The sequence below is a fragment of the Lissotriton helveticus genome, chromosome 4_2 (genome assembly GCF_964261635.1).
Source record: "Lissotriton helveticus chromosome 4_2, aLisHel1.1, whole genome shotgun sequence".
NCBI lineage: Eukaryota > Metazoa > Chordata > Amphibia > Caudata > Salamandridae > Lissotriton > Lissotriton helveticus.
Window position 1 is genome coordinate 15,757,831 of NC_136064.1, and position 17,936 is coordinate 15,775,766.

The following is a 17,936-nucleotide window of genomic DNA, read 5'->3' on the forward strand; positions in this document are numbered from 1 at the left end:
AGTTGGATGTCCAGGTTTTTGGTTTTCGAGATCTGGTCCCTGTTAATTTGCACTGCGTAAAATCAATATTCGTTAATTAATTTATAAAAGGTTCTAGATAAAAGCCAGACTCCTCTGCTTCCTTTACCGTTGAGAAGCAGACACACCACATGGCTCGCGCTGTGTCTGACTGCCCAGTTTTCACATCTGGAAATGCAGAATCCTGCCTCCCATCAGAGCAGGTTGGTGCATAAGCTTCTCCAGCAGATTTACGGACTATTATTCCACTGACCTCATGTTTTTGAGTGAGCTTCAAAATACAGCTTCGTCTCTGGCTCCTTCTCACGGCCAACGTTCTACGCCCATGCAGACCATCTCCTTGCCAAAGTCTGCGGTGAGAAAGAAGCGCCTGCGCCGTGGTCCTGTCGACGCAAGTTGTGTTGCTTAACAGGGGGGTCTGGTAGAAAGAAAAAGAAGTTGATTTGCAGCGGGCTCCATGGTGTAGGCCATGTTTCTTGTGATTTCAGGCCTTGGTCACAATTTTTGTTAATACTCTGTGGTTTACAATAGGAGCTGACTCAGTCCCTTAAGACACACTGGAGGATGGCAAAACGGACAGAAATGTAGTTCTATAGAGGGTTCAAGCATGAATTGCATAGGATCCTGGATAACATCGCTGTTAAAGCCAAAAGGGTACATAAAAGGCACAGAGTATCTGTTTTCCAATTGATGTGGAAGGTAAGGCACCCATGGTCATCCTTTTTTCTCCCTTTAAATTCTCTCATCCCTCACCTGCAGGGCGCCTAAAGTTTCTGCCTTTGGGATAGAGGGACTATTCGCTTGGGAGCGATTCTTATTCCAGGTGTGATTGTCACTGCAAGCAGCAATTGAGTTTATGCATTACCACCCCACTCTTCTCCCCCCCCCCCCCCGTTTTCTAACCTTTTATTTATGAAAACCCATGCCCTGTTGCACTGCTTTCCCTACTGAATTATTCATTTCTGCTTTAGAATAGACTCGTTCGTAGACTCCCTCCTTTCCTCGCCCTAGCAGTCCTGCTGAAAGGCTCATGCTTCTACTTCCCAAGTGTTTGCAAATCCTTGGGAGTTCCAGCACAGATGCAGACCTGACATCCCAAATTCTGCCATGGGTTAATTTGCACCACTCTGCTAGTTTCCAACATTTGTAGTTCTCTTGGCCCTTTAAGAAGTATTATTTTTATTTTTTTAAACAAGTGCCTGTTTTCTTCTTGTTGATCAAGGATCTGGGATGGTTCGCGACAAGTTGCAGGCTGTTTGGCACACGCAGCCCACTTTCCCTGACGCGTCTCAACGCACTTCCCTGGGGGCGTCTTAGAAGTTTTCTTTGCTGTTACTGGGCAGACTTGTTTGGGAATATAGAAGTTCCATTGTACTGTGAGACCCCTCGTATGAGGGTTGACCATTGGCACTCTGGCTGGCTCGCACTGCGACCAAAGGGATTTAAGCTGCTCCGGTCCAGGGGCTGAGGCAAGTAGACGCATGCTGCAGCAGTGGGGGTGGACGCCGTGGCATTAGCATGGGAATCATGCCAGCTAGAGGAAAGAACCTTATGAATATACATCAGCTCCTTTCGCTCAGCAATTCTCGACATGTTCCACAAGCGTCCGTTCGATGCGCCCTGCTGTCCTCCTCTGTTTGTGCTGCGTCAACTCAAAGTTGAGTTCCTTCGTGTTCTGAAGGAGGGCGCTTGGACAAAGAACTAATATTTGCTTTGTTACCTCTGATAGACTCTTAAGTGGTTTGCTCTAGTTTTGCTTTGAAGAGGTAAACCGCTAATCTCTTGGCCAAGTGGGTAAAGAGTGGTCTGTTGGCAAGCTCTCAGTTCTATGTTGCACATACTGTTGGGAAACCGTTGTTTCAGCTGGGTACCATTTTGTCTTGAAAGATGAGCTAAGATGTCCTACTGTGCTCCCATCGGGCCAGAAAATACTCTAATTAAAGATTAACTGTCCTTCCTGAGATGCAAGACTTTTGGTCACCCTTATTCCCCTGTGTGCCTTGAAGCTCAAACTTCATCCAACCAGTTGAATGAGGCGTCCAGTCGCATTGACTAAAGTAGAGCTCTCCAGACCAGAGGGTGTGGAATTTGCGTCTTTGGGTGAGCTATGGGATGTAGCGCAGGTTGACGCTGACGTCCGGGTGAGTGTCCTTCGCATTACCCTGCTGTTGTTGTTTGTTTGCATCTTGTCAGACACTACCTTATCAGGTCATGTATTTTGGTGGCAGGAGTGCTTTCTTTGGTGCCCTGCACTCTCGGTTGTTAATGGGCATTATCTGTTAAGGATATTGTCATTTACCACTGGGGTCCAGAGACCATGATACTATTAGAGGCAAACTTAATGTTCAGGTGTGAGAAATATGCTTCAGGAGGCCCTATAGACAACCATAAATGACTGGGCTCTGAGGGGGTCTTTTTACTCTGGTGTTCTTGGGAGTCTGTACTGCAGACCCTCAAACTAGAGACTAAGTAACCCCTTTTAGTTCTGGGTTCTCAGCGAAACTAGGCAGAGCAGCTAAGGGCTGAATCTGGGAGGTGCTCTGAACAAGAAATTAATGTCAGCAACACAAAACAACACTGAATAAATCATAGTCCAACCAGTGCTTTTTGTGAAAAAAGTAGTTTAATTCACGCACAATTAAAAGCACATACATTATGAATATTAAAAATATTGCCGGTGAAATTTAAAAATTAAACCCCTCCTTGAGCGGCTCTGCAGAATAATCAAGGTTTAAGTCACATACCCTGAAGACCAGTCAAATTGGACCAACTTACCACAGAAATCTAGTCCTTTCGCTTTATCTGCCAGATACTGTGACTACTAGTAGGCCCAGCCTAGCCCATAATATAGCAATACGTCAATGTAAGCCTATAGAAAAAAAACACACGGCTTTCCACTATGCAAAATCAAGCCTACTTTCTTAGGATATTTATAACGCATAAGAAGTGCCTACTGTCTTTGGCAATGGAGTCCCCATTTCAAAGTATGAACCTTTTGGCTTTCAATCACATGAAAAACAATCACATTTTACAGTAATTGCAACCAGGCCTGTTCATCATAACACGAGGTCTGCCCATAATCTCACCTTGGGTACACCTAAAACTCATTCAGTCTGCTTACTTAGTTACCTTGCAACAAATCTTCCTCTACCAAAAAGAGGTAAAGAGGTCCATCTGCCTGCGAGTCTTCCAGCCATGGGTTCTAGTTAGTATGCTCCATGTGGCTGTCCACACACTCTTGGGTGCCCCTTCCCTTATGGGGACAACCAACAGGAAGAAGTTGTGGACGTCATGTTCGCCTTCTCGAACTGTGCGGTCTGTATGTTTATTGCTGCCAGCCTGCTCTGCTTCTTTGTACTTGAGTTGCTTACTTGCATGTGGCAGCTGTTCCCAGAGGGCATGGGAATGATAGAGCAGCCTCCCTTTGGGAGGGACATGCTGTCCTCAGCCACATGGGTGCTTTTGGGGGCTGATTGCACGTGCCATGGTGTAGATGCTCGGGCCAGATTCTCTTTATGGCCTTGGCTCTTCTGCACCATTACCAAAGGCTCAGTCATAATGACACTCCATTGCGCTGGTGGAATTTGGTGGCCACCAGGTGCCACACCTCCAAGATCCCAGAGGTGTATGGAATGCTGTGCATGAGTGGCAAATTAAAACTTAAATATCTGGGTCCAGCTGATATGATTCCAATGAAGTGCAAACATTCTGCTTCTTGTTGCTCCCACATCCAGCTGCACCCACAGCTAGGGGCCGCCCGACTCAAAATGTTCATAAGGAGCTTTTGTCTTCCTCATGGCAGCCTCTGGCAACACTGGCTCCTCCTCAGCAGCTGCACAGCTGCAGGGACCTGGCATTGCCCTCTTGCCCAACCTGGGGATTTACTGACCTGGGGTCTTCCTTGCAGCAATGCCAAGGCACTCTACAGCAGATGGAGCTGCATTGCCCACTCCTGAAGCACCACAGTTGGATTGGTCCAACAGATGTCCACTGGCCATTGAGAGAGTCCGGGAGTAATTATGACCATCCCTGGAGCGAGTCCCCAAAAGCCCAGAGTGCAAGGGTGAAGTAGTTGCACCTCCAAGCTTCAGATATTGGTTCCACAGCTGTGCCAGCCTTTTCTCTAGGCTTCCTGGTTTCTACTCCACTATATCAGCCTGTGCAGGGACTTTAAAATGGAGGTGTAGTTTCTTCTGAGGCACCCACCCAACCTAGTCGTGCCACATCATCCCCCTGACCCTTCTCATTTCAAAGCACCAGCCCAATGCTAGCCCACTGTAATAAGATGGGTAGTCCAGCCAAGGTAGTTTTCATGTAGGTTTATTTAAGTAGTAAGTTGTACAAAGGATGTGCCCCACCAGGAGCAGCCTCTGTGCTGGTCAGCCCGTCACCAACTGACTCAAGCACTCCAACATTCCAAACGCCAACATTCTTACACACATCCAGGCTGAGAAGCATACTACAACATCTCCCTCCTTTACAATTGAAAGGAAGGAATTCTCTGGCGGCATAATAAAAGTTGCAAGAAATAAATGAGGCGAAAATATCTTGAAACATGGCATGACAAATTAATACTGAAACATGGCATAAAAATTGAAGGTGGGAAAGTAGGAAATACAGATGGAAAAGGAATAAGTGGATAGGGAGTAACAGGAAAGACGGGAAGCACAAAAGACTCACTCATGAGAAAAACGCTGAAGCTGAAGAAGGCGCGACAGGGAGACCACGCGGAATACTTCTTCACAAAAACTTTGCTGATAAAGCAATGACATTGTGGTTGGCACAGCGCGAGGTATGTTGAAGATAGCAGATGACCTGAAGAAACATGCCAAACTCAAGATGGCGGCACGCACTGGTGATGCTGCGCTGGATGGCTCCTGGCATCACTGTGCACCAAACACGCACAGCAACAAGAAACAAGCCGCAGACGTTGACAGTGGAGCCAAGGGTAGAATCTAAAGGCAGTGGGAGGAAGAAAAGTCTGTGCGAGCTCTGTCCTTGCTCGAGACGTATTTTAAATGTGTCTGCAGTTCAACTGCCACTAAGGAGGCACACACGTAGGTAATGCGCAAATTAAAAAAGAATAAAGAAAATACTTAGAGCGAACGTCCCAAATACCGGCGTCAGTCCTTCAAATGTAAATAAAAGTACTGGATGATCGCATGTGCCGGTGTCCCTGTTTACTTTGGAATGCAAACAAGTTGAAAAGCACAGCAGGGCCGGTAGCGCTGGTATGTTGCTGTAGAGTAGTAGTAGGTAGCACAGAGAAGGCAATAGAGGCCACCAATTCACTGCAGCTCTCACACAGTTAAAGCAGATATGGCACGGACTGGGACGCTTGAGTTGGGGCGACCGATGTCGCAGTAACTGCCAGGCAGCAGGTCCTGCAGGCAGGAACTGGCACAATTCAGCCGTGGGCGACCTGTGGTAAGGTCACTGGTGGGGCTCCGAAAGTTCCAGTATGCTTTAAAATGCGTAGCTTGTAGTTTCCTGAGGTTCAGTTGCTTGGAGTTACTTCAGGTTTCAAATAATTGTAATACATTAGATAACACTCGCAGATTCTTTCCAGATCGTCGCCAAATGTAATAAGATGGGTAGTCCAGCCGAGGGAGTTTTCATGTAGGTTTATTTAAGTAGTAAGTTGTACAAAGGATGAGCCCCACCAGGAGCAGACTCTGTGCTGGTCAGACCGTCACCAACTGACTCGAGCTCTCCAATATTTCACACGCCAACATTCCCACACACATCCAGGCTGCGAAGCATAATCAATCAATCACAGCTTTTATATAGCGCACTACTCACCCAAAGGGTCTCAAGGCGCTAGGGAGGGGGGGTCCGCTACTGCTCGAACAGCCAGGTCTTGAGTTGCTTCCTGAAGGCGAGGTGGTCCTGGGTCAGGCGGAGGTGGGTCGGGAGGGAGTTCCATGTCTTGGCGGCGAGGTAGGAGAAGGACCGTCCTCCTGTGGTGGCTCTTCGGATGCGGGGGACGGCGGCGAGGGCGTGGCCGGTTGATCGAAGCTGGCGTTTGGGAGCGTAGAAGTTGAGGCGGCTGTTGAGGTATCCCGGGCCTTGGTTGTGTAGGGCTTTGTGTGCGTGGGTGAGGAGTCGGAAGGTGATTCTCTTGTTGACCGGGAGCCAGTGCAGGTCTCTCAGGTGTCCGGAGATGTGGCTGCGACGGGGGATGTCCAGGATGAGACGTGCTGAGGCGTTCTGGATCCGCTGAAGTCTCTTCTTGAGCTTGGCGGTGGTTCCGGCGTAGAGGGAGTTGCCGTAGTCCAGACGGCTGGTGACGAGGGCCTGGGTGACCGTCTTCCTGGTCTCGGTGGGGATCCACTGGAAGATCTTGCGTAGCATGCGCAGGATGTTGAAGCACGACGAGGAGACGGCGTTGACTTGTCCGGTCATGGAGAGGGAGGAGTCCAGGATGAAGCCCAGGTTGCGTGCGTGGTCTGTTGGTTGGGGTGCGCTGCCCAGGGCGGGGGGCCACCAGGAGTCGTCCCAGGCGGAGGGTGAGGATCCCAGGATGAGGACTTCCGTCTTGTCCGAGTTCAGTTTCAGGCGGCTGTTATTCATCCATTCGGCCACCTCTTTCATCCCTTCGTGTAGGTTGTCTCTGGCGGTGGCAGTGTCGTTGGTGAGGGAGAGGATCAGCTGGGTGTCGTCTGCGTAGGAGATGATGTTGAGGTTTTGCTGGCGTGCGATGTCTGCGAGGGGGCCCATGTAGACGTTGAAGAGGGTTGGACTGAGCGAGGAGCCTTGAGGGACGCCGCAGATGACTTCGGTGGCTTCCGATCTGAGCGGAGGGAGGCGGACTCTGTGTCCTTTTGGCGAGGAAGGAGGTGATCCACTCCAGTGCCTTCTCCTGGACTCCGACGTTGCTGAGGCGCTGTACTAGGGTACGGTGGCAGACAGTGTCGAAGGCCGCGGAGAGGTCTAGGAGGATGAGGGCCGCTGTTTCTCCGTTGTTGAGCAGGGCACGGATGTCATCAGTGGCAGCGATCAGAGCGGTCTCGGTGCTGTGGTTTGCCCGGAAGCCAGACTGCAAGGGGTCGAGGGATCCGTTCGTCTCGAGGAAGGCGGCCAGCTGCTTGTTGACGGTCTTCTCGATGACTTTAGCCGGAAATTGAAGCAGCGAGATGGGGCGGTAGTTCTTGAAGTCGGTGCGGTCGGCTGATGGCTTCTTGAGTAGGGCGCTGAGTTCGGCGTGCTTCCAGCTCTCCGGGAAGGTAGCGGTGTTGAAGGAGGTGTTGATGATGTCCCGAAGGTGGGGTGCGATGACAGCGTCGGCCTTGTTGAAGACGTGGTGAGGGCAGGGGTCGGTCGGAGATCCGGAGTGGATGGAGTTTATCGTGCGGATGGTGTCTTTGGTGTTGATCGGAGTCCAGGCGCGGAGGGTGGTGGTGGGGGGGCGGGGGTTCGGTCGTGGCGTGCGTCAGTTGAATGCTGAAGCTGTTGTGTATGTCCGCGATCTTGTTGTGGAAGTAGGAGGCGAGGGAGTTGCAGAGGTCTTGCGAAGGGGTGATGTTGTTGTTTCCGGCGTTGGGGTTGGAGAGCTCTTTGACGATGTTGAAGAGTTCCTTGCTGTTGTGTGCGTTGTTGTCCAGTCGTTCCTTGAATGCGGTTTTCTTGGTGGCGCGGATGAGTTGGTGGTGCTTTCGGGTGGCGAGCTTGAGGGCCGCCATGTTGTCCGGAGTTGGGTCTCTGCGCCAGGTTCTCTCGAGGGCTCGGCAGTTCTTCTTGGAGTTCTTGAGTTCGTCGGTGAACCATGGGGCTTTCTTGCTGCCGGGTCTGCTAGGCGGGGTCCTCAGGGGGGCGAGGTCGTCTGCGCAGTCGCTTATCCACTTGGTGAGGTTGGTGGCCGCCTGGCTTGGGTTCGGTGTGCTGGTGGGGGGGGTTCATGCTCAGGGAGGTCGCGAGTTGGTCGGCTGTGATCTTGTTCCAGCTTCTGCGTGCAACCTGTTGCTGGTGGTGGTGGATCGTGGTCCTTTTGAAGCTGAAGTGGACGCAGCTGTGGTCCGTCCAGGGGAGTCCGGTGGCGTGGCTGAAGGCGATGTCCTTGGTGGATGAGAAGACGGGGTCGAGTGTGTGTCCGGCGTAGTGGGTGGGGGTGGTCACCAGCTGCTTGAGTCCCAGGTTTGCGAGGTTGTCCAGCAGGGTGGTGGTGTTGCGGTCGTTGTTGTTCTCCAGGTGGAAGTTGAGGTCCCCGAGGAGGATGTAGTCAGCGGAGGGAAGGGCGTGCGGGGTGATGAAGTCGGCGATGTCCTCGCTGAATTGTGTGCGTGGTCCCGGGGGTCTGTAGATGAGGGTGCCTCTGAGGGTGGTCTTGGGGTTGATGTGGACCTGGAAGTGAAGGTGCTCGGCGGGTGCGAGGGTGTCGTCGGTGTTGGTCGTGATGCGGATGGTGTTCCTGTGGATGATGGCGATGCCTCCTCCTGTGTTGTTGATGCGGTCCCTTCGGATGATCTTGTAGCAGTCTGGGATGGCGATGGCGATGTCGGGCGCTGAAGAGGCGTTCATCCAGGTTTCCGTGAAGAAGGCGATGTCTGGGGCTGTGGAGTCGAGCAGGTTCCAAATCTCGATGGCGTGTCTGTGGACGGAGCGGGTGTTGAGCAAGATGCATTTCAGGTGGCTGTGGCTGTTGCTCGTCTTGGTCTTGGTCGGTGCTGGTGTAGTGGAGGTCTGGATGCAGGTGAACTTGCAGGAGTTGCAGCAGAAGGGTCCGTGGGTGCGTCTCGGGGTGGCTTGGTAGCATCCCGGGGTTCTTCCGGCGTTGAGTGCGTAGAGTTCGGTGGCGTCGTAGGTCCGGCGGGTGAGCTGGGGTCTGCGGGGGCCAGGGGTCCTGGCACTGGGCGCGGTCCAGGCGCAGACGGGCTTACCTTTGGCGCACCTTCGGCGCTTATTCGATGCTCCCGCTGCGCGCGTCCGCTGCGCGGTCGCTGAGGGGGCGTCATAAGTAGGAGCCGTGAGGGAGGGTCGGCCGGGAGGCGGGAGGACCAATGAGAGGAGGGGAGGCGGAGCTACGGGTCAGCGGCGGCGGGAAGCACGGAGGAGACCGGGGCAGCGGGGCCGGTGAGGAGCGGGGGCAGAGGCGGCAAGCTGCGGGCAGAAGGCGAGCCCGAGGAAGATGCGGAGGGCAGCGGCGTGGGGGAGGTGAGCGGAGGTCTCGGCAATCAAGGGAGCGGCCAGGCAGCAGCTGAGTCAGCAGGCAGGCAGGCGAGCGAGCGGCAGAGCTGCAGGCAGGCAGGCAGGCGAGCGGCAGAGCAGCGTGGAGGGAGCGACCGCTTGCGAGGGCACAGGGGTCACAGTGAATGACCCGGCAGGGACCCCTTAAGTAGGAGCCGTGAGGGAGGGTCGGCCAGGAGGCGGGAGGACCAATGGGAGAGGAGGGGAGGCGGAGCATACTACAACAGCCACCCCTGTCCTGCATTCTTGGTAGGATAATCAGTGGAAGTTCATTTAAACAAGCGTTAGCAAAGCTAATCTGTCTCACCAAAAGTTAAAGTGGCAATAGAGGGTGGGCGAGTGAAAGGGGAAGCAGTAATGGAGGGTGGGTGTTAGAGTCGAAAAACTGCACTAGAAGAATGGTGGGGGATAAGCACCAAGAGCAATAGATGGTGGGTGGGCATTAAGCAACATTAGCAACACATGGAGGTTGGGCGTGGAAAAGCAACGAAGTGCGGGTGAACAGGCGCTAAACCGCAACAGAGGCTTTTAGCGGAAACCAAAATGCAACTGAAGGAGGTTTAGCAGACACTAAGCAGCATTGGAGGCAGAGTGGGAAGCGAATAGCAATGATGGGAATGGATTTAAAACAAATGCGTCAACTGGAAAAAGCGATGGCAGGAATTGTGGGATATAGCTAAAAAGCTGCAATGGAGGGCAACGGAGGGTGGTTGGTGGACACTCAGCAGAGGCAATGGAGGTAGGGTGGGTGAGGAAAAAGCAACATCAGAGGGGAGGGTGTGTGAGGGGGAAAAGCAATTTCGATGAGGGAGGCTGAGCAGGCAGGTAGAAACTTCAGGGTGGGAGAAACCGCACACATGCGAAGGAAGTCCACGTACAGCGTGGGATAGAAACACATGGGTGGGGAATGGCAGAGGACGAAGCAACAGGGAAGAAGGAAGGGTGGGGGAAAGGACTTGTATGAGAGACAACAATGTGGAGTGTGGGAGGGGGAACAGCAGAACATAGACCAGGAAATAACTTGGAGTGCCGAGGTGGGAAGAGAAGCACGTAAGGGATACAACTGGAAAACACATGCATTCTCATGGAGTGCTTTACAAAGAAGGACAAAAAACGAGTTCCTGGAAAGTGGACACTGTGGCAGCATTGAGGGAGAAAATTGGAGAGATGAGAAACAGGCTATGTTCCATGGGACGGACAGACAAAATCTGGACGCGCTCAAACAAAGCCAATGAGTGAAAGCAAGCAAATGTGAATGCCGAAACACAAAGCCAATGGTAAGAAATGGGCAGAATGCATTCTTTGGAAAGCTTTCTGCATTCCCCCAATATGTTTTAGACCTAGAAATAATGCACAGCTACCTCTGAGGCAATTTCCACCCATCATTGCATACTCGTTCCCCTTCAATTTTTCAAGTGGACGAAAAGATAAGAGTCCAGGCCCTTCTGTTGACCCCTCCTGAGAGCATCCCTCCATGCAGATATGGGATACTGGCTATGAAGATTCAGGCTCTATTCCTTCCTCCTACTGGAATTGCTCAATCCTCTTGCAAAGGGTCTGCTAGATGGTGGAGAAGAGTAATTTTGACCGCCACATTGATGAATCTTAAGGGCTATTGCAGATAAATATACTAAAATACAAATGACGTTGAGGGATCTTGATATGTAAAAAATATAAAGATACTTATGAGGATTCTCGCCCCAATTTAAAGACTATTACACCAATACTTTCATCATGTTCCGATCTGGCTTTACAGAGGAACACAATTTTAAAATGTAGGGTGCGTGTGTGCAACATTACGCATTTATATACTTTATCCATGAGGCTTGGTCCAATGATTCTTAGCCCTCAGTTTAATCCGAAACCTTTATAACGGGCCCATCAGTCACACTAACTGTGAACAGATGCCAGGCTGAGAACCAAAGTCCGCACTGCTCAGATTGCACTTGTAGACAGACACCTGCCCTTTGGAAATCTAAAAAAAAAAAAAAATCATACTGTGAAGTGGAAATGCGAGGCTCCCACTTATAGTCCAGTGAGCTTCTGAAATGTGGCCTTGACTTGCCAGGACTATGATCTGAAGGTACCCTACATATATTGGAACTCAAAGAGAGTACTCCTCACGAAAGCGATGTTCGGGAATGGGTTTGGAACCAGAAGACCTGGGCAGGTAGTGACACTAGATTTTACTACCACGGAGGTAAGGCCAGAGGAATGTAGACGTTCTGCTGTAAGTAGTAGAGAGATTAGAAATCCAGTTGTGTGGGACGCTTTTTGGAACAGCCTTCTGAGGTTACTCTACAGACATTGCAATCGTGGGAGTGGAGGCAGAGAGTTGGAAGACAGTCGTTTTAGTGGGGGGTTGACTGAAATCATCGAGAGTTTGTGAAATGGTATACATACAGGGGCAGGGATCGAAAGAAAGACGTAAGGTATCCGCAATGTGAGGCTAACTAGAATCCATCAGAGTAGGGTTGGACCTGGCAACATGCAGACAGTTGGTAGTGGAAGGTAACTGTAAAATCCAACAATCTGGATTTTGGTTCAATTAATGAACCCAGGTACCACTTCTTTCTGATATTAGCCATTCCAACGCTTTCTGGCATTCTGCACCATCTGCCGTACAAATTCTTCACCTATCGACGGATTTTGACACGAAGCGCCCGATCTCTGGTTGGTGCTCTTCTGATATTCATCATCGGTTTCCAACCAATCTAATCTCCGCCCTAAAATAAGTACTATTTTCTCAGAGCCTCAATCATTGTATCCATTGTGTTCAGTGTTTTCCCTTCTGCCCGGGTCATTAAGAATTTTTTATTTTTATTTTTTTAACTCTACTCTTGAAGATTGAGATATGTACTTCCTGTTTTTAAATTGAAGATATGGACTAAAAGAACCCAGCGTGGAAAGAATTACTGAAAAATCCATGGTGGCCGACAGTGTCACATAGATTGGTTGCTGTATGGATACCAGGCCCAGCATACTGTTAGATCTTGCCAGTAATGCGAGAACATTGTAGGCTACATTATTGTCAATAAGAAAGTAATCTTCTAATCTTTGTTTCAGTTAATCAAAATGATTACAAAACAAATACAAGAAGAGAGAACTTTGTATACAGCAAACCGTAATTTCATATATTGATACAAGTTAAGAATCCTTTTAGCAGCAAGTAACTTGGTAAATGCATAATCAGTAACGCGTAGACCTAATAATTCATTAAAACACATATAACTCTAAAGTGGCTGAGTGCATAGTGTTCGAATTAATCCGACCTGCAGATTGGATAGAGTTCATTTTGTACTCTCCTCTATTATAGATTACTATCCCTCATTTAAGGTGTTACCCGAAATTCAAAGACATCCAATAAAATGCAGGTTTTCAACTTGTATATCCAGTACTTGTAATTAAAACTCGATAGGTGGATGACAAATTCTAAAAATACGTAACATTCAAACACGCGATGTGAAATGAATTGCTAAATAATCTATTCATTAATTACGTTCATTAATGCACTCAATATCCACTAACAGCCTGAGCATTAAATGTCACTGTCCTCTTTTTTGCTTGCAGGGATTCATCATTCAGTTGCCTGCCTGACCCATATATTTCAGGTAGTCACCTGACAATTGAGGACATGTCCTAGGTTGGCAGGCGGCAGCTGCATCTTTACATGTTCTCAGATTTAATTGCAAAACACCTGCCACAGCCAATACCTGAGTCATTGGAAGAGTGCAAAGGGTGATTATGTGCAATAATGACTAACTGAGTTCTGCAGGTTTGAAGAGTGTTTCTTTGTGCCTTTAATGCACCCAAAACAACTCTTTCAGTGAATCCACACTGCACCTTGAGCACAGTAAACTTTGCTTCATTGGCATTTTCTAGGGAAACTCCAAACCCCCCAAGACTCCAGTTTCATTGTATTGGCAGAGGGGTCCTAATGGTACCATGGCTGAGACAGCTTTACTGTCTATTAATCTAGAAATGATTCTAGTTTGCTTTGCCAACACACTCGTCATGAATTTTGGCAGCACATTACCGTCCCAGTTTATTCTACTCCTAAAATGTTTACGGCAGATGTTTGATGTTGATGCTAATTATGTTGATCGCTTGAAGTTGATTGCCAAATCAGAAGTTTCATGGTACCAATTTGTGCATTCATTGCCTTTGCACAATAGACTATAAAGCGAGATTTTAATATTAAACTTTGTCTAGGCATTTTAAGTTGAAGGCACAGTTTCGCTGATGAACCCTCTAGTTGATCTTTGAAGATGAAGGCCCCATACATTAGAGTTGGCATTGATTTGAGTTTAACACTTGGCACAATGCTGATACCTGTGGCCCATTCATTCTGCGTTTGTTTACAAAACGTGACCGTCCGGGCCAGACCAGTTTGCTTCTGGGAGGCTAGATGATCTTCATGGCTACCACGACTGTGAAAGTGTGCACCTAGGTATTTGATAGTTGATGTTTCCAGTTTTTTGTCTCCCTGGTGCACTGACCATTTCCTGAAATTGTACCTATAGATTATCATAGTCTTTGTCATTGTCAGTGAAAATGGCCTTTACATCTATGGAGAGCTTTGCCATTGATTTTGTATTGATAGACAAGTAGTTTAGGTTGGGTTCACCCGCTTTGGAAATATTAACATAGATGGATGACTGAATCTGGTCAGAAGAATGCACATCTAGACTGTCTAACTCTTCTGCTGTCGATTATCAATAGGAAGTTCTTGCTTTTTATTTTTAATTTTACAGAGTTTTATATAGAGCGAACTTGACCCGATCTGGGTATCCAATTGCGTTACATGAAGACATATTCTTCATTTATTTTTTGTTCGGCAAGGGGAGATTAAGTCATTTGCCCAGAATTACAGGATGTTCAGCGTCGTTGCCGAGCCTCGAACCCAGTTCCCCAGATTCGAGGACGACCGCCCTAGCCGTTAAGCCAATCTCCTCCCCCCAGTCTGTCTTGGGACGCCTTCTCGGGGCCTGCCTTGGGCGTAACACTGCAAGGACATGCTATGGCACCGGTTAGGAGCTGAGTAGCAAAAAGAGTGGCCTGAGGTGTGGCCTTCTTTGAGTGCTGCGTTTTAGGTCAAGGTTTCGGTAGAAATTAAAAATAGAAAAAAGTCTAAACAAAAAGAAAACTTAAGGTACTCCTCCTCTGGTTGAGAGCATAATATAGGTAATGAAGAAATAATGTGCGTGGGGTGGAGTGGGGGAGTGTCCTCCTCACCAAAGACTCAAATATATAAATAAACTAAAACAAATTAACTGAAAGATAGCAGTCGGTGTAAGGAACATCCATCCAGACTCCGATTTGATTTTTTTCCTTCAGACAGAAGTATAGCTGATAGCAATTTGATTTTATAAAACTGCACGCGTTCCAATATCTGGCCAGCCTTTAGTCTGTTCGATCCACTTTCAAGTCTGTATATATACTTTCAAACCCTGCTTTCCACAGTACAATGTCCTACTCTTTCCTCTTAAGTCTTTGATGTCATCACATCCCTTCCCTCTTTAAAGCAGAACTCCTATTCTTTCTTTCTGCCGTCTCCTCCCATGACTTCGTCCCACTCTACCCTCTTTCAAAGCACTTTACAAGCAGTGTTCTGTAGCTGATTCCCACTCTTTTTTGGCTCCGACTATACAGCGTCCTACAAATTCAGCAATCTCTGCTATTCATATACTTGTTACGCCAATTACCTTTTTGGCCAGTTAAAACACTTGTGCTTCCCTGTATCTATTTCTGCCTTCACTACTTGAATTCTCTTCAAACTCCCCTTCTCATCACACATCTCTCTTGGCCTCACTTCTCCATCATGCTTCCTGTCTGCAGTTTTGTTTCTTGAGTATGTGTAGTCATGCCTAAAGCTCTGCATTCATATCAAACTCTGTTCTTCTTCACCAACTCTGTGCCTCTACTTGAAACCTTTTGGTATCACACCCCTTTCCTAACTCCCATGCGCATCTTCTATTTTCAAGTTTTTAAATGTTTCATTAAACAGCCATAAACTTTGAAGCAGCCTTACTTTTCTGCTTTTGCCGGTGTTATCCTTTATATGGCCCATCATATCCTGAAAAAACAGATACTTTGTTGCCTAGCACATTTGTGTTGAATCTATGGTCTCAGATTAGTTTTAGAAGTGGCTCTGAGAAGTGCCTTTTACAGGCTGCTACATCTGCAAAATAGCCCGAAATTGGGGCTGCTGGAATAAATAAACTTCCCGGATGGGCATGGATGGATGTAAAATACGATACTATAAATACTATGGATGGATACTTTGATACCAATAGAAAGAGCTGAAGGGAGCAGGACAGATGGACTCTAAAACCATTGGCTTCTGGTGTGTAATGATAGTAATGTCATCCTTGGGTGCACTTTAGGATTGACTGGTTTCCAAGCCTTTCTCAATAGTAATACATCATTCAATACTAAATATGTTTAGGTTCTAGAGGGTGGAAACACAGTTGTTTACAGGGAGTTGGATTGAACTGCAATCCAGTAGCTGAGCAACAGGGAAATGCACAGAACTTGGAGTATTCACCATGAAAGCCAAGCCTGCTGTGCAAAGAGCGGGAGAGAACCATGACTTTTTCCATCCCCAGGACAAGTGTTTGGAAGATCAGCATCTCTGGAGAGGAGCTGGTCTTTAACTCCAGTAAATCTGCGATTTGGACCTTTAATAGCAGCTTTGCTAATCTTATGTGAAATGTGGTGTAGATTAGGAAAGATGGACAAGTGAACTTTGAATTGACCAATTGTTCTTTTTCTTTATTTCTAGGTTGTGAAGACAATCGGGCTTCGAGAGATCTGGTTCTTCGGTCTGCAGTACCAGGACACAAAGAACTTTTCTACATGGTTGAAACTAAACAAGAAGGTGAGTGGCTTATTTGTGACTTTTTAACTTTTCAGCCCTTAAGTATTCTTTCTGCCTAATTATGAGCTTTTTACAATTTTCCTACATTTTTGCAGCTAGTTGTAGGCTATGGTGCGTAATGTTCTTGTGAACGTTATGCACAATTGTTCTAAAAATATTGGTCAAAGTAAGTAATTTATATAAGAAATGTTCTTGTTTATTCTTGTTCAGTTACTGGGCTTAGTTAGTTTGTATGAAATGAGAACTAGTGAAAGGCCAAACATGCTTCATAATAGTTTTTGAGCACTGATTTTGTCCCGGATACCCTATATTTTCTCATCAATGTTCCTATGTGTCACCTGCGATTGTGAAGGACGAGTCAGACGGATGACCCCACAGTGGTAGAATCTTATTTGGCCACGTTTAAAACCTTTAGGATGGCTCTGGGACAAGATTGGACCTTCTCTTTCCAACTTGGAAATTTTCCTGGCTCTGACCCAGATGCCTCCCGAATCCAGCCTCTTTTTCTCATCTAGAAACTACCATGAACCATGGTGTTGCCACCTGTCCGCCTGGCACTATCCTCAAAGCCTCCCTGTAGCTGACCACAGTGCCATGCTGGGAGTCTGTCTCTGTGCAGCTGTCAGTCAGATGGAATAATCCACAATAAAGATGACCAGGGAAGAACGTGCCTCATGTTTTCAAACGGATGCTTGCATTCGTGGCCGCTTTACTGAGATCATAGGGAGTCCATGTACATCCATATTCTGTCTTTCTGGTGAAGGTGGAGATCCTGGTGCTGGTAGAGTAACTTCAATGTATGGGTCCTATTCGTGACTTAGGCTCCCTTTCATAGGTGTGATGCAGGGGACAGTTTGTATGACGCCTTTCCTTCTTCTCAGTGGTCATGGTTAGAGATTTGTGACTGAAAAGCATCTCCCAGTCCTACATGTCTTAGAGTTGCTGTGCCTCATGCCTCCTGCTGGTTCTGCATGACAGATGGTGGATGAGGTCTTCCAGTGTTGCCTATGACACAGTGGCTTAAACACCCAGGGGTCCTTTAGCTTCCGGTGCGAGTGCAGATATCTGTCGGACCATTCAGGTCTGCACTGTTGGATGGACTTCTCCAATGTCTAGGTTTGTCGTCCATTTAGGCCTCCCCAAGCGCATACTACAGTAGTCACACACCCCTTTTCGCTGAACTGATGTACCCATCTGGCTGACCTGATGGCGATGGGTCGTTGGTCTGCATCAAAGACGGATATGCACATAAGTGATGGAGCTGCAGCTGCCCCCTCTTTGCATCTCGGGGAGCACCATTCAGGTCCTGTCTGACAACATGACCAGTTCAAACACCTCAACAGACAGGGTGGCCTGGGGCCGTTGACCCTTTTAGAGAAGCAGTTCCCTTCAGGAAGAGGAAGCAGCGGTTCTGGAATTTCACAGAAGTGACCCTTGTAGAAGGTACCCTCAAGAATAGAGTGGCCACTGATTTGCCTATTATTATTATTACAGCCCTGATCTTCTCCTGGTTCGGATGTACATTTCTGAAGCTCTTCCCCACAGCCTGTAAAAGGATTGGTCATCCCGCTTGTGTTATACTCTTCCCTCTGAGTTGGTCCCTGCGAGATTACTTCAGGTTCAGCTGGTCTGAGCCTGCTGTACATCTCCCATTGGTGCCGCTTATGCCAAATGTGCAGGAAGATTGGGCACAGCTGTTTCTGATTGCCCCTGATACTGCAATGATGATCTGTTGGCACTCAGCATTTTACCGCCTCTTCCTCTCCCATGCAGGGTGGACATTCAGTTGCAGCAGGATGCTCCATTACTGCACCCCAGTTGCTACTGCTGCATGCAGAGTGAGCTGTGTCAGCTA

General features: G+C 48.2%; 1 protein-coding gene across 1 annotated transcript in view; it reads left to right on the forward strand.

The window, feature by feature from the left end:
- The window catches only part of MSN (moesin), a 221,186-nt gene that overhangs the window by 153,536 nt on the left and 49,714 nt on the right, over positions 1-17,936 (forward strand). Inside the window, exon 3 of the mRNA XM_078640121.1 lies at positions 15,986-16,081. Within this exon, the coding sequence (XP_078496247.1) occupies positions 15,986-16,081 (96 nt within the window). The remainder of the gene's footprint in view (positions 1-15,985; positions 16,082-17,936) is intronic.